General features: G+C 43.0%; 1 protein-coding gene across 1 annotated transcript; it reads left to right on the plus strand.

Moving 5' to 3' along the window:
• The first annotated feature begins 475 nt into the window (after positions 1 to 475).
• On the plus strand, positions 476 to 9,596 carry LOC115416483 (uncharacterized). The gene is made up of 3 exons (XM_030130260.1): positions 476 to 488; positions 8,249 to 8,358; positions 8,996 to 9,596. Exons 2-3 carry the CDS (start codon positions 8,252 to 8,254, stop codon positions 9,594 to 9,596), a joined length of 708 nt encoding a protein of 235 aa, XP_029986120.1. The 5' UTR covers positions 476 to 488; positions 8,249 to 8,251.
• The last annotated feature ends 875 nt before the right edge of the window (positions 9,597 to 10,471 follow it).

Genomic DNA, 10,471 nt, shown 5'->3' on the forward strand with positions numbered 1-10,471 from the left:
GCCCGCCGGTACCCATTAGCTGCCTCAGGAGTTCCACGAGCCAGTAAGGCTCCATCAGACTCCTTCTTCAGCTTGACGGCATCCCTTACTTCCGGGGTCCACCACCGGGTTCGGGGATTGCCGCCACGACAGGCACCGGAGACCTTGCGACCACAGCTCTGAGCAGCCGCTTCGACAATGGAGGTGAAGAACATGGTCCACTCGGACTCAATGTCCCCAGCCTCCCCCGGTATCTGGGAGAAGCTCTCCCGGAGGTGGGAGTTGAAGACCGCGCTGACATCGGGCTCTGCCAGATGTTCCAAACAGACCCTCACAACAAGTTTGGGCCAGCCGAGTTGGTCCGGTTTCCTCCTTTGCCACTGGATCCAACTCACCACCAGGTAGTGATCGGTTGACAGCTCCGCCCCTCTCTTCACCCGAGTGTCCAAAACATGCGGTTGGAGGTCTGATGACACGACTACAAAGTCGATCATCGTCCTCCGATCTAGGTTGTCCTGGTGCCAAGTGCACTTACGGACATCCTTGTGTTCGAACATGATGTTTGTTATGGACCAACTGTGACTAGCACAGAAGTCCAATAACAGAACACCACTCGGGTTCAGATCGGGGAGGCCGTTCCTCCCCATCACCCCCCTCCAGGTCTCACTGTCGTTGCCCACGTGGACACTGAAGTCACCCCGGAAAACAATGGAGTCCCCAGTCAGAGCACCATCCAGCACCCCTCCCAGGGACTCCAAGAAGGCCGGGTACTCTGCACTGCTGTTTGGCCCGTAGGCCAAGACAACAGTGAGGGACCTGTCCTCGACCCGAAGGCGCAGGGACGTGACCCTCTCGTTCACCAGGGTGAACTCCAACACATGGCGGCTGAGCTGAGGGGCTATGAGCAAGCCCACGCCAGGCCGCCGCCTCTCACCGCGGGCAACGCCAGAAAAGTGGAGAGTCCAGCCCCTCTCGAGGGGTTCTTGAACTGCCACCTTATCATGGTGGGGGAGTTTGAGTGCCCGAATGATCCCAGGAGCTATGTTGTCGGGGGCTTTATGCCCCTGGTAGGGTCTCCCAAGGCAAACAGGTCCTGGGTGATGGGCCAGACTAAGAGCAGTTCAGAAGTCCCTATGAAAAAGAAACATCGAAGGAAAGTGACGTCGCCCGGTATGACGCAGCCGGGGCCCCACCCTGTAGCCAGGCCCGGGGTTGGGGCTCGAATGCGAGCGCCTGGTGGCTGGGCCTATGCCCACGGGGTCTGGCCGGGCCCAGCCCAAAGGAGCGACGTGGGTCCGCCCTCTGGAGGACCCACCACCCACCGAGGGAATCATAGGGGCCGGGTGCAGTGTGGATTGGGTGGCAGTTGAGGGCAGGGGCCCCAACGACCCGATCCCCGGATGCAGAGGCTAGCTCTTGGGACATGGAATGTCCCTCTCACCATCCCCTTGTCAGGGAATACACCTTCTTCTCCTCAGTCCACCACTCTTATTCTAGATTAGATTACTTCCTTACTAGCAGCTCACTGATGAGTGATATATCTGAAACCAAAATTCATCCTGTCACCGTCAGCGACCATGCACCAGTGTCACTCACTCTGGTTCATAAGAACATCAAGCCACCAACTCGTAACTGGAGATTTAATACATCATTACTTAAAGATCCTGAGTTCATCAGCTACTTTAAAAGAGAATGGTCCGAATACATAGAAAACAACGAGTTACCAGGAACATCAGCGTGTGTCCTCTGGGAGGCGGGAAAGGCAGTAATGCGTGGGAAAATAATCTCCTTCTCCTCTCATGAGAAAAAGAAAGAGAACTCAAAAATATTGGAGCTAGAAGGTCAAATTAAATCATTAGAGGAGGCCTACTCTGCCACGCCAGATGAGCACACGCTAAACAGTATAAGGAAAGCTAAACTGGAACTGAATGAAATAATAAATAAGAAAACGCAATTCTTGGTGCAAAGGCTTCACTTGGAGAACTTTGAACATAGCAACAAATCTGGGAAATTTTTGGCGAATCAACTAAAAACAAATAAAAACAACTATTTACTCTGTTAAAGATCCAGCAGGAAACATTAGCCATGACTCCGACAAAATAAATTACACTTTCAGGGATTTCTATAAAGCATTATACACATCACAAATAGACCCATCAGATGATAATATTGATCAGTTTTTCAGTAACATCAATCTACCAACATTACAACAGGAACAGAGAACATCTGTGGACTCACCTCTGTCTGTTGGTGAACTCCAAGAAGCTCTTCAACATATGCCCAATAATAAAGCTCCAGGTCCAGATGGTTTTCCAGCAGAATTCTACAAAGAATTCTGGACTATTCTGGCACCTACTTTCTACAAAATGATATTAGAAATAAAGGAGAAAAACGAAATACCCACAAATATGAACGTAGCGAACATTACTGTGTTATTAAAACCAGGAAAAGAGCCCACATTCCCATCCAGTTACCGCCCAATCTCACTAATCAATGTAGATCTAAAAATAATCAGTAAAGCTCTGGCCAGAAGGATAGAGAAAATAACTCCTTTAATAATCCATCCAGATCAAACAGGTTTTATTAAAGGTAGGCACTCTTCAACTAACACACACAGATTAATTAACCTCATAGATTATTCTAACATACACAATCTGAAACCAGAATTATTTCTCTAGATGCAGAAAAAGCATTCGACCGGGTCAACTGGAAATGTCTATTTACAACATTAAAAAAGTTTGGATTTGGACCATCTTTCATTGACTGGATTAGTATATTGTATAAGAACCCTCATGCATGCGTGAGGACCAATGATCAAACTTCTCCAAGCTGCAGTCTGCACAGAGGCACCCCACAGGGCTGCCCACTTCCCCCCTCACTTTTTGCCATCTTTATTGAACCTTTAGCAGCTTCCATTAGACAACAGGATGAAATAAAAGGAATCCGTACCAGTAATATAGATCATGAAATAAGTTTTTATGCTGATGATGTAGTACTTTTTCTCCAGAACTCACAAGCATCTCTCTCCCAGACGATCACACTTATAAATAACTACTCATCAATATTGGATTACTCCATTAACTGGACTAAGACCACAGCCCTGCCTATTAACTGTCACTTTCAAGGTGTGCCCAATATTACAATACATTTAGGAAATATTAGATATCTAGGTATAAATATTTCACCCAGGTTGTCAGAACTAATAAAACTGAACTATGTTCAACTCCTGAAAACAACAGAGGATGATCTTCTGCGGTGGAGGCGATTACCCATTTCACTCATGGGGAGAGTTGCCACCATCAAAATGATTTTACCTAAAATTAACTATTTATTTTCCATGATACCCATCAAACCATCCTCTAGTTGGGTCAAGTAACTGGACTCACACGTACCTAAATTCCTTTGGGAAAACAAACCATCACGTATAAGTTTAAATACGTTACAGCAGACCAGAGACAGGGGCGGTTTAGACCTCCCCAACTTTGGCCAATATTTCCTAGCCAATAAGCTGCAGTATATCTGCAAATGGCTCAAACCTAGTTATCTAGGTGAGCCATGGCTAGATATAGAGCAAGCAATGTGTGATGATCTAGCAATCTGTGACTTAGCATTCATTAGTTCAACCATTAAGCATCATAAATGTTACAAAAGTGTGAACATCAGCTCCACTCTGACAGCCTGGTGGGAATTTCTGAAAATAAATAAATGTTCACCCATTCCATGTAAGCAGACACCCATCTGGAACAACCCTGACATCCTGCAAAATAAAATAAATATAAACTTTACTCAGTGGAAGAACAAAGGAATAACACATTTAGAAAATATCATAGTGGACGGAAACTTTGCACCATTTGATACGCTCACTTCACAACATGGGATTAGCAGCACCACATTTTTAGAAAATCACCAAATCAAATCTAATATAGGTAAGAAATATACCCCTAACCAGTTAAACCTGCAACTACCAATCAAGGTGGAAGAATTTTTGAACCTCTGCACCCCAAAGCTACTATCCAAAATATATCGGCTTAATGCTAAAACAGATGACTTCATCTACCTACCGACTTCAAAATGGGAGACAGATTTATCCAGTGATTTGGATCAAAAGTCATGGTCACAAATATGTTCAAATACATTTAAAATGTCTAAAAACTCCAATTTACAACAAATTCAGTTCAAAATTCTTCACAGAATTCATTCTACAGGACAAATGATGTTCCAGATGGGTCTGACTCAGTCACACATCTGCTCACAGTGCACAGATAACTCTGTTGATAAATACATACACGCCTTGTGTCAGTGTGCACCTGTCCACAGGTTTTGGCTTCAGGTCTGTGGTCTATTCATACGCTGTGGGAAAATGGTTCCCAATTTGAAAATCCAGTTCCGTTCAGCTCTTTACCTTTGAGCTTTGGTCCAATGTGGGTTACACTCTAGCACAAGAGCTTTAACCGAGTTCCATCCATGGGTTGTGAAATGTTGGACCAGGTGTCTGTCTGTGTTCTTTGGTTTTAGGATGTTGTGCTTATGGCACTTAAATCTGACTTTCAGACTCAGGCTTTTTTCACCCACATATTTTTTATTGCATTTTTTTTTTTTAACAAGTAATTAAGTATACACAGTTCCTGGATAGGATGTTTCCCCTCTTGGCCATGGAAAACACTTTTTGTCCATCACAACTATAGATACAATCCTTCTGTTTAAAGAAGGTATTTGCTTTTTTCTCCCCAGATTTCGATTTGACCCTGGCATGAACCAAGATATCCCTTAAGTTTTTATTTTTCCTGTATGGGTTAGGGTTAAGGTTAGGCTAACCCTAACCCAAACCCTAACCCAATCCATCTGATGTCATGTGTTGGTCTATTGTGTTGCATGGTAGAGTTAAAATTGGATCTGACATGTTTTGTTAATATTACTGCAGATGGTGAGTATGTGGTAACAGAAGGTAATAGAATTCCTATTTGGATAGGTTTAACCTGTTGAAATGATCTATAGCAGGAGTGTCCAACCCTGGTCCTCGAGAGCTACTATCCTGCATGTTTTTGATGCATCCCTCTTCCAACACACCTGATTCTAATGATGAGCCTATCATCAAGCTCTGCAGAAGCCTGATAATGACCGTTAGGTGTGCTGGAAGAGGGAAACATCTAAAACATGCAGGATAGTAGATCTTGAGGACCAGGGTTGGACACCCCTGATCTATAGCATAATCTTAGAAAGGAGCGAGGGTACCCTCTTGTGGACAGTGCACCAAATAGCACCTTCACTGCCCAGAGGAAATCTTCCCTTTGTGTGCATATTCTGTGGAATCTCAATAATTGTGACTTGGTGAGCCCCGCAAAGGTGTGTTTGGGGTGAAAGCTGTTCATATGCAATAGAGAATGTGTGTCTGTTTCTTTGAAGTAAACTTTAATCTCCAATTTGTGACTGATGTGGAATTCTTTCCCTTTGAATGTTGTTGTGTCCAAAAAAATTGATGGATTTATGATCTAAAGTATATTTTAAGGTGATGGATGGGTTGTGAGTATTTAATATGTTAAAGAATTGGATAAACTCTGTTTCTGAATATTGCCAAACCCCCCAGATATCATCCAGATATCTGTAATAATGTAATGGTTTTAATTGACATTTTGTAATGCAGTCGTGTCCCATTCTTCCATGAATATGTCTGCGTATGCAGGAGCAAATTTCTTTCCCATTGCTGTTCCTTTGATCTGCAAATAAAATTCTCCATCAAATTCAAAATCATTTCTGGTAAGGTTAATTTCAAGTAATTGTAGGATTTCCCTATCAGGTCTTTTGGAGTTAGGGTATTTATGAAAACAATTTTTAATGGCATTAATCCTCTCAGTTATGTCAATGTTTGTGTATAGGCTATCCACATCTATAGTGAATAATATTGCCTCAGGGGGAATATCTAATGTCTTAATTTTTGCTATGAAATCATATGTAACCTTAATGTAGCTGGGATGGTGCTTAGTCAGTGGATTGATATAATAATCTATGAATTCAGCAGATCTCTATGTTTCGCTGCCACAACCCGACATGATCGGACAGCCAGCAGGGATGAGAAATGGTTTGCTCCAGCAGGCTCCTTGTGCACCTTAGGAAGCAGGTAAAATCATCTGGATCTGGGCTCGGAGTCTCCAATCAGATAAGTCATTTGTTTTTTGTTTATTCATTTCTTTTCATATATTTTTTGGAAAATATTTGCTACCATTTTCATAGTATCCAAATACATCGGTTTAGACAATTTGGTATAATATGTTGTGTTGTTCAAATGTCTTCTACCCTCCCAGACATATTGTTCCCTGTTAAAAATGACAGTTAAGCCGCCTTTGTCTGGAGGTTTAATAACAATCTCTCTGTTTTGTTTTAGTTCTTTAATGGCAGCTTCTTCCTCAGGGCTTAAATTTGGGGTGGGCTGTAAAATAGAAAAAGGATTCTGAAAATAATCCATATCTTTTCTGATTAATTCAGGGATAAATGCTGGCAAACATGGGCGGTTTGTTCATAAGGGCGATTGGGCGACGCCTCACCAAAGGGGAAAAAGGAGGGATTTTTTTCTATCATATTCTTCCACAGTGTTACAGGGCTGTGACAGTAGACAGTTTGAGCTGCTCGCTATGTCATTGTCCAATCAGCGCAGGGCAGTGCTCCAAGAAGTCCTGGTCAAATTGAAAATCGCCCAGACTGCTCTCATAGACTTTCATGTAAAATCAGTTTTTTTCTAATTTCAGTCGTTACAATGCATTCCTTACGGGTTATGGGAGGGCTCGCCCTAACGTGCTTTTGTTATACGTAATGTGAGCATACCGGCGTAGCTAAGCCACCACACTGCACTAGTCACTTCGAGGTCAGCATGGCGGTGAGTGTACGAAGCAACTCTATCCTTTCATTGAAAGAAGTCCCTTTCAGTCGTCGTAGTAACAAAGATAAATTGGCAACGAAACAATTAGGACCACCCAGACCAAATTTAAACATAAAACAAGTCTCTACGAAAGGGGGGAAATCATATAAGCGGGGATTTTTGCGGAGCTGGTATGAGCGGAAAACCTGGCTAGCAGGCTGTGAAGCAGCTAATGCATTATTCTGCTACCCCTGCATACTGTTTCACCCTGATGGCAGTACAGCAGACGACAGCGCATGGACAACTACAGGAATCACCGACATGCATCATCTGTCTGAAAAGGTGAAGAAACATGAGTCCTCTAAGACCCACATGGACAGTTGTCTGAGGTTTTCTGCGTTTGGGCGGGTGAACATACAGCTACACAGCTGGATGAGAGCTACAAGCTAGCGGTTCGTCGTCACAACATTGAGGTGAGCAAGAACCGACACATCCTATCCCGCCTCATCGACTGTGTCAAGTTCTGTGGGGTGCTTGAGTTAGCTTTGCGAGGCAAAGACGAAAATGAGGGCTCCAACAACCCAGGCATTTTTCGTGGCTTGGTTGACTTGGTGGCCTCGCTGGATGAGGCGTTTGAGGAGCACCTGAAATCGGCCACAGTTTTCAGGGGCACGTCAAAGACCATGCAGAATGAGCTCCTGGAAAGCATGCTAGCGGTCATCAGGGGACATATCATGGAGGAGGTAAAGTCCGCTAAATTTGTTGCCATCCAAGCGGATGAGACCACCGACGTGTCAACACAGGCGCAGCTGGAGCTTGTGTTGAGATACATCGACTCAAACCACACGGTGCAGGAGCGTTTCTTTGAGTTTCTGCCTGTTATGGATGCAACATCTGAGTCGACTGCTAGCGTGCTTCTGGACAGACTGAACGGTCTTTTTCCTGAAGGCGACAGAGAGAAACTCATTGCGAAACATATGATGGAGCCAGTGTGATGAGGGGAGAGCGGGCTGGTGTGCAGCACAAGGTGCGTGAGCATTTTAAAAATGCCCATTATGTGCATTGCTATGCACATCAGCTGAATCTGATCATGCAGCAGGCCACTTCTCACGTCCCAGCAGTCAGAGTTTTCTTTTCGGACCTGTGCGGTATTGCAACTTTTTTTTACCCGGTCATCAAAACGCACAAACATACTTGACCAGATTGTTGAAAGAAGGTTGCCAAGAGCTTCATCAACAAGATGGAACTTCAGCAGCAGGATCGTCAACACTGTGCAGGAGAACCTTGATGACCTCATGCAGTGTTTTGAATCCATCAGGACATCGGGTTCATTTGACAGCACCAGTGAGGGAGACATCTGGCTTTCTGAGGATGCTGCAGGATGAGGACTTTCAGTTTTTTCTGCAGCTGTTTCATCAGATCATGCCACACGTTGACATGCTGTACCAGCAGCTGCAGAAGAAGGACACTGATGCAGTCTTCATCAAGCGTGCCCTCCAGACCTTCACAAGCAGTGTGCAGGCAATAAGGTAAGATAAAATAATACTGTTCAATCCTTCTCAATACTGAACCTTGTCACTGGCCACTTTATTAGGTACACATGTGTAACTTAATACAATCCAAAACAACAGCTCTGCTATAAAATCTGCATCAATGTAATTTATTCATTTTCAGTTTTTGTTGATGTCAATAAGGTGATAATTCTACTTTGTTTATTACTGAGGTCATAGTGGGTGATTGTGAAGTATTAGAGTACATTGTATTGACTAGTGTTCCTAATATTTTGTCCACCCCATTAACATACAAAATATTAGAAACACTTTTCAAGATAATGTAATTCAGTACACCACCACCACCACCCACTGCAACATCAATAATAAAGATAAAGTAGAATTATCACTTTTCTGACTATGTCAAAGCTGAAAATGTATAAGCTTTGTAAAAGCAGAAGTTATAGCAGCTGTTGTATTGATTGAATTTGATTACACAGGTGTATTTAATTAAGTGGCTGATGGCTGTAAGTGCATAAAGTAAAGCTAGATACTATTATTACTAATAGCTAGATAAATATTAGTATTTTGAAATGAGCATTTTCTTCTCTTTTTCTAAATGCTACCAGGCACTCATATTTTCATGTGCTAACACTGTTGATCTGCTTGCCCTCAGAGACTCCTCTCAACAGCAGCAGGAACTAGCGACAGGAACCACAAGACCGAGGAGGGCCTTGGGAGAAGAGGAGAAGCAAAAGCTGTCAAGGGAGTTCTGCAACACAATCCTGGCTCACGCCAGACAAAGGTTCTCCTTCGCTGACCACCTTGTGAGTGCCACACTGCTACAGGCAGAGATGTTTGAGCAGCACTGCCATACATTTCCTGTCGAGGCTCTGAATGCCACTGTGAGGGCATATCCCATGCTGAACACGGCAAAGCTCAGGACAGAACTGTCTCTCATCTATGAGAATCCAGAGTTCAAGGGCTGCTGTGGCGCTCTGGCACTGTACCAGGTTCTGCAGAGATACAACCTCCAAGAGACATTTTCTGAGACTGTGGCTCTGTTGAACATTCTCATAACCACTCCCATGACAACGGCTGAGGCTGAGCGGTGTTTCTCAACACTGAAGAGAATCAAGATGTTCCTGCACAATGCAATGGGCCAGGAATGTCTGAATGCACTGGCCAGGCTCTCCATGGACAGGGAGCTTGTCAGGAACATGCCTGATTTCAATGAGAGGGTTATTGATCACTTTGCTGCTCTGAAAGAGAGATGAGCAAAATTTCAATATAAGTAATGTAGTGACACTGTCATTCTTAGTCTCTGTCACACACACACACACACACACACACACAATCACAATCACAATCACAATTTATTAACTGATAATGTTAGTTTTTAATAGTTATCTTTTCAATCAAATGCTGCTTTCAGGAAATTTGTTCATTTTTGCAAATCTATACAATTGGCCAGATATTATATTTGTATTTATAGTTCACTGTTGAATGCATGCACTTTCATTTGCACTTAAAGATAGTTAAGCTGCACAAAATCTTTAAAATGTTGTTACCGATATGGCAATCTGTACATATACTGTATTTACTGTTTGTTTCTGCAAATAGAGTATTGTTTGTGCAATGTTAAGCAATTTGAATGCACTATCCCTTTATTTGAATTTATATAAACTATTTGTAATTAAAAGAACTACTTTAAAGAACTGTAAATAAATACTTTTAATGATTTTGACTTATATGTAGTCCCCTTTGTAATTAATGGTAAAGCAAGCGTATCTGTCCATGTTCAAAGATATTTGAAAGTAAACTGATTCACAGTTTATCTCTCTGTTGATCTTCATTTGTAAAGCCAAGATAATTTTATTAGTTGAACACTCCTGAATGTAACTTTCCCCTGTAGCAATTACATTTGGTATTGCTGTGTAAGTTGACCAGAAATTAATATGTGGCAATTGTCTTGCTGCTTGTTAATTTTTCCATATAATGGGTCACCTAAGTCATCATCAGAACAGTTGCCCCCCCTAAGAAATTTGTCAGGAGCTGCCACTGCTGGCAAAGCTACATCAGCAGGTGTCCAAGTGGACGGAGGCATAAAAGGTAATTTGTCAGACACATCCTGTGTGTCTTCTTCTTCATA

This window comes from Sphaeramia orbicularis, unplaced genomic scaffold (genome assembly GCF_902148855.1).
Source record: "Sphaeramia orbicularis unplaced genomic scaffold, fSphaOr1.1, whole genome shotgun sequence".
Lineage (NCBI taxonomy): Eukaryota > Metazoa > Chordata > Actinopteri > Kurtiformes > Apogonidae > Sphaeramia > Sphaeramia orbicularis.